This window comes from Lactuca serriola, chromosome 9 (genome assembly GCF_051521515.1).
Source record: "Lactuca serriola cultivar US96UC23 chromosome 9, Lser_US96UC23_V15, whole genome shotgun sequence".
Lineage (NCBI taxonomy): Eukaryota > Viridiplantae > Streptophyta > Magnoliopsida > Asterales > Asteraceae > Lactuca > Lactuca serriola.
Window position 1 is genome coordinate 156284791 of NC_136416.1, and position 3848 is coordinate 156288638.

General features: G+C 44.5%; 1 protein-coding gene across 1 annotated transcript; it reads left to right on the forward strand.

Annotated features, from left to right (window-relative positions):
* Positions 1-2366: 2366 nt before the first annotated feature.
* LOC145076184 (uncharacterized) lies at positions 2367-2875 on the forward strand. Its single transcript, XM_079022149.1, has 2 exons — positions 2367-2499; positions 2568-2875. Exons 1-2 carry the CDS (start codon positions 2367-2369, stop codon positions 2873-2875), a joined length of 441 nt encoding a protein of 146 aa, XP_078878275.1.
* The last annotated feature ends 973 nt before the right edge of the window (positions 2876-3848 follow it).

The following is a 3848-nucleotide window of genomic DNA, read 5'->3' on the forward strand; positions in this document are numbered from 1 at the left end:
AGTTTGGGCGGGCCCGTTATACTCATTGGGCGAGTTAAGCGAGTGTCTGTGGGGCCCGTTACATTCATTCGTCGGGGCCTGTTATGTGTTATGTATGTATGGTATGTGGTATGTTGGGGAACTCACTAAGCTTTGTGCTTATGGTTTTCAGTTTATGTTTCAGGCACTTCTGGTTCCAAAGGGAAGAGCTTGTGATGATTGTAGAGCACACACTACCTCGTTCCGCATTTTATGATTTACTCTGATCCGATATGTTGATTGATACATTTGTTTTATCTGGATTTTATTATGATGTAGGGATATTGGCTTTATTAAATTTAAAATGAAATTTTTGGGTCTTATTTTTGGGAGGTTACAAGTTGGTATCAAAGCCTTGGTTTGAGGGATTCTGACATATTCTCGGGTGTCTGAACTCACTGAGGATTTGGTAATGTTTTTCAAAAAGAAATGTTTTAAAAAGGAAAACACGTTTTCTAATACAAGAAAGGGTATAGTGCATGCAATCAACCGAGCTCAAGTAAGTTTTCTCAAAATACCCATACATGTTATCTGAGATGATTTGATCTATGAATCTGTGAATCACATGCTAGTTAGGGATAAGGATCTGCTCAATATTTGAATGATAGAATGCTAGGAGAGATGCCTTTGTATGCCTATTGTATGAGCTTGTAGCCTTGCATGCTAGTATTGATCACTCAATGATAGGATGACTTGATTAGGTGATGCTTGGTTATGATTACTTAATCCGTGAATGTTGCTTGCTTTGTGCTTTCTGGGAGTTCTCACTAGCTTCAGCTAACTAGTGAGCAGATATGCTAAGTTACATATTATGGGAACTAAATAATTTCAGAAGGTTAGGTTTTAAATCTATTGTGCAGCTCTTGTCTGAGTCCAATCATTGTAGTGTGAGACCTTTCATTCGAAGAATTATCTGGTTTTAGTGCTATGTAATTGTATTTGTGAGCTAGTTAGAGGAAGTTAGCGGGAGTTCCTTCTACAGTTGATGGCAGAGAGTATTGTGGAGTTTGCCCTTGGAGAACCTAAGATGAGATCTAGTGTTGGGAGCCTTATTTTGATGAGGTTTTATTATATGGATATAAGGTGACTTGGCGGATTCAAGGCAATTCTTGAGGAAAGTACGGATCGATGTGGAAGGTAGTATGGGCCCGTACTACTGAAAGCAGAGGATCCATACTCGATTCAAGGAGAGTTGCGATGAAACTTGGAAGCTAGTAGAGATTGTGATCCCTCGATATATTTTGATGCTTATTTTGATGGTTTATATGGTCTATTTTCAGTATGGTGACATTATGGGGTAGAACTGTTGGCAGTTTTGGTGCTGGAGAGGGCTCGAGCTCAGGTTCTGGAGCTGGGCAACTAGATAATCATCGTAGGGAGTTCATCTCGTCTGAGATGACGCATTGCATTCTTGATCAGACTCCTGTGATCCTTGGCACGGTCAAGGAGGGTATTCTAGAGATTTTGGATGAGCAGTTGAGTGCATTTCGTTCTAAGATAGTGGCTTTGCTAGGGGCACGTTCATTGACCTTCAGGGAGTTCCAGGCATGTGGAGCTCCTGACTATCATAGGGCAAAGGACTCGATAGCAAGCAGGAGGTGGTTAGCGGATGTTGCTAAAGCCTTCAGCACCAACAGTTGCCCCGAGGGGGCAAAGGTCAGACTTGTATCCTGTCTTCTGGAGGGCATGGCATGGGATTGGTTGGAGGAGGTCGGACGCACTGTAGGTGATGAGGTTGTTGATTCTATGACCTGGGATGATTTTCTGACCAGGTTCAGGGCAGAGTTCGTACCGATGATTAAGGTGCAACAGTTGGTGCGAGAGTTTCAGGATCTCCTCCAGACTACTTAGACGGTGGCTGAGATCACCTCGATGTTCCAGGATAGGGAATTTTTGGTTTTGCAGTATGTAGTAGATGAGGAGATGAAGAAGGCTAGATATCATGAGATGTTGAGGAGTAACATTCGGCAGTTTGTGAGCCGATCCAGCTGTAAGACGATGGAGGGTATGATAGCAAGGGCTAGAGAGAGATTGATCTCGAAATGGAGAAGAAAAGGAAGCCAAATGAGGTTCGGGTATCTAGGGGTTCGGGCAAGAGGCCCAATGTTGTTGATGCGATAAGGAAAGGCCAGCAGTATCGGGGCCGCTGTGGCAAGTGTGGCAAGATACACGATGGGGCGTGCAGGGTGGGTGGGTCTGGCTGCTTCAAGTGCGGTTGGACTGGTCATATTAGTAGGGATTGCACTGCTACTACCACCTCTATCCTGGTATCTGATCTGATTTGCTTCCATTGCAATCAGAGGGGCCACAAGAAGGCCAATTGTCAAAGTTTGGCTATAGCAGGACCGATGTCAGCACGCGCTCCTACAACTCTTCAGATTACTAATGGTCACCAAGGCCGGACAGATGCACCTGTGCTAAAGAGCAAGGATTTTCAACTGACAGCTGAGGAGGCTCGTGCAGCTCCCGACGTGGTGACAGGTTTGTATCTTCTCCTTATCTCTTTATTTATATTATTTTTTCTGCCATATTTATGTGTTTTATTTTAGGATCGTTCCTAGTGAGCGGTATTTCTGCATTTGTATTGTTTGATTCAGGGGCTAGCCGGTCCTTTGTGTCGCTTGCACTTAGAAAGAGGTTTGTTGGAGCTCCGAGGGAGCTGGATTGTCCGTTAGATGTCGAGATTGCAGATGATCGATATGTTCGGGTTGTAAGGGTTCATCGGGGTTGTACTCTTCATTTATCCAGCGAGCAGTATCCGGCCGATTTGGTTCTCATTCCTTTGCGTGGGAACAAGGTTATTGTGGGTATGGATTGGTTGAACCCTAATGGGGTAGTGATCGATTGTGAGCAGTAGTTAGTTCAGGTTCGGACCCCAAGTGGGGAAGATTTAGTGGTTCATGGGGAGAAATCTCAGCATGGGCTGATTTTGTGCTCAACAGTGAGGGTCAAATGTTATTTTCAGCAGAGTTGTTCTGGATTTGTCGCCTATTTTATGGATACCCAGGATAAGGGTTAGGCGATCGTGGATGATGTACCTATTATGTGGGATTACACAGATGTATTTCCGGAGGATTTGCATGGGGTTCCTCCGAAGAGACAGGTTGAGTTCGGGATTGATCTGGTTCCAGGTGTGGTTCCGATAACCAAAGGACCATATCGGTTGGCTCCTCCCGAGATGCAAGAGTTTTCTACACCGCTACAGGAGCTGTTAGACAATGGATTCATCAGACCGAGCAATTCGCCATGGGGAGCACCAATCTTGTTTGTGAAAAAAAAGGATGGGTGTCATCATATGTGCATTGACTACCGGGAGATGAATAAAGTAACGGTGAAGAATCGTTATCCACTCCCGAGGATTGATGATCTTTTTGACCAGCTTCAAGGTGAATCTTTGTTTTCCAAGATTGATTTGAAATCGGTTTATCATCAAATGAGGGTTAGTGATGAGGACGTACAGAAGATAGTTTTTCGGACTTGTTATGGTCATTATGAGTTCGTGGTGATGCCTTTTAGGCTCACCAATGCTCCAGCCGCGTTCATGGATCTCATGAACCGCGTGTACAGGCCGATGCTGGATCTGTCTGTGATTTTATTTATTGATGATATCTTGGTTTATTCCAAGACTCAGGAGCGGCACGAGGAGCACTTGAGGGAAGTGTTGGAGACATTGAGGAGGGAGATACTTTTCACAACGTTCTCCAAGTGTGAGTTCTGGTAGTGCGAGGTGCAGTTTCTAGGTTGCCTTATCAACCAGAATGGTATTCTGGTTGATCCGACCAAGGTTGAGGTCGTGATGCAGTAGTAGGTTCTGAGGTATCCATTTGAGA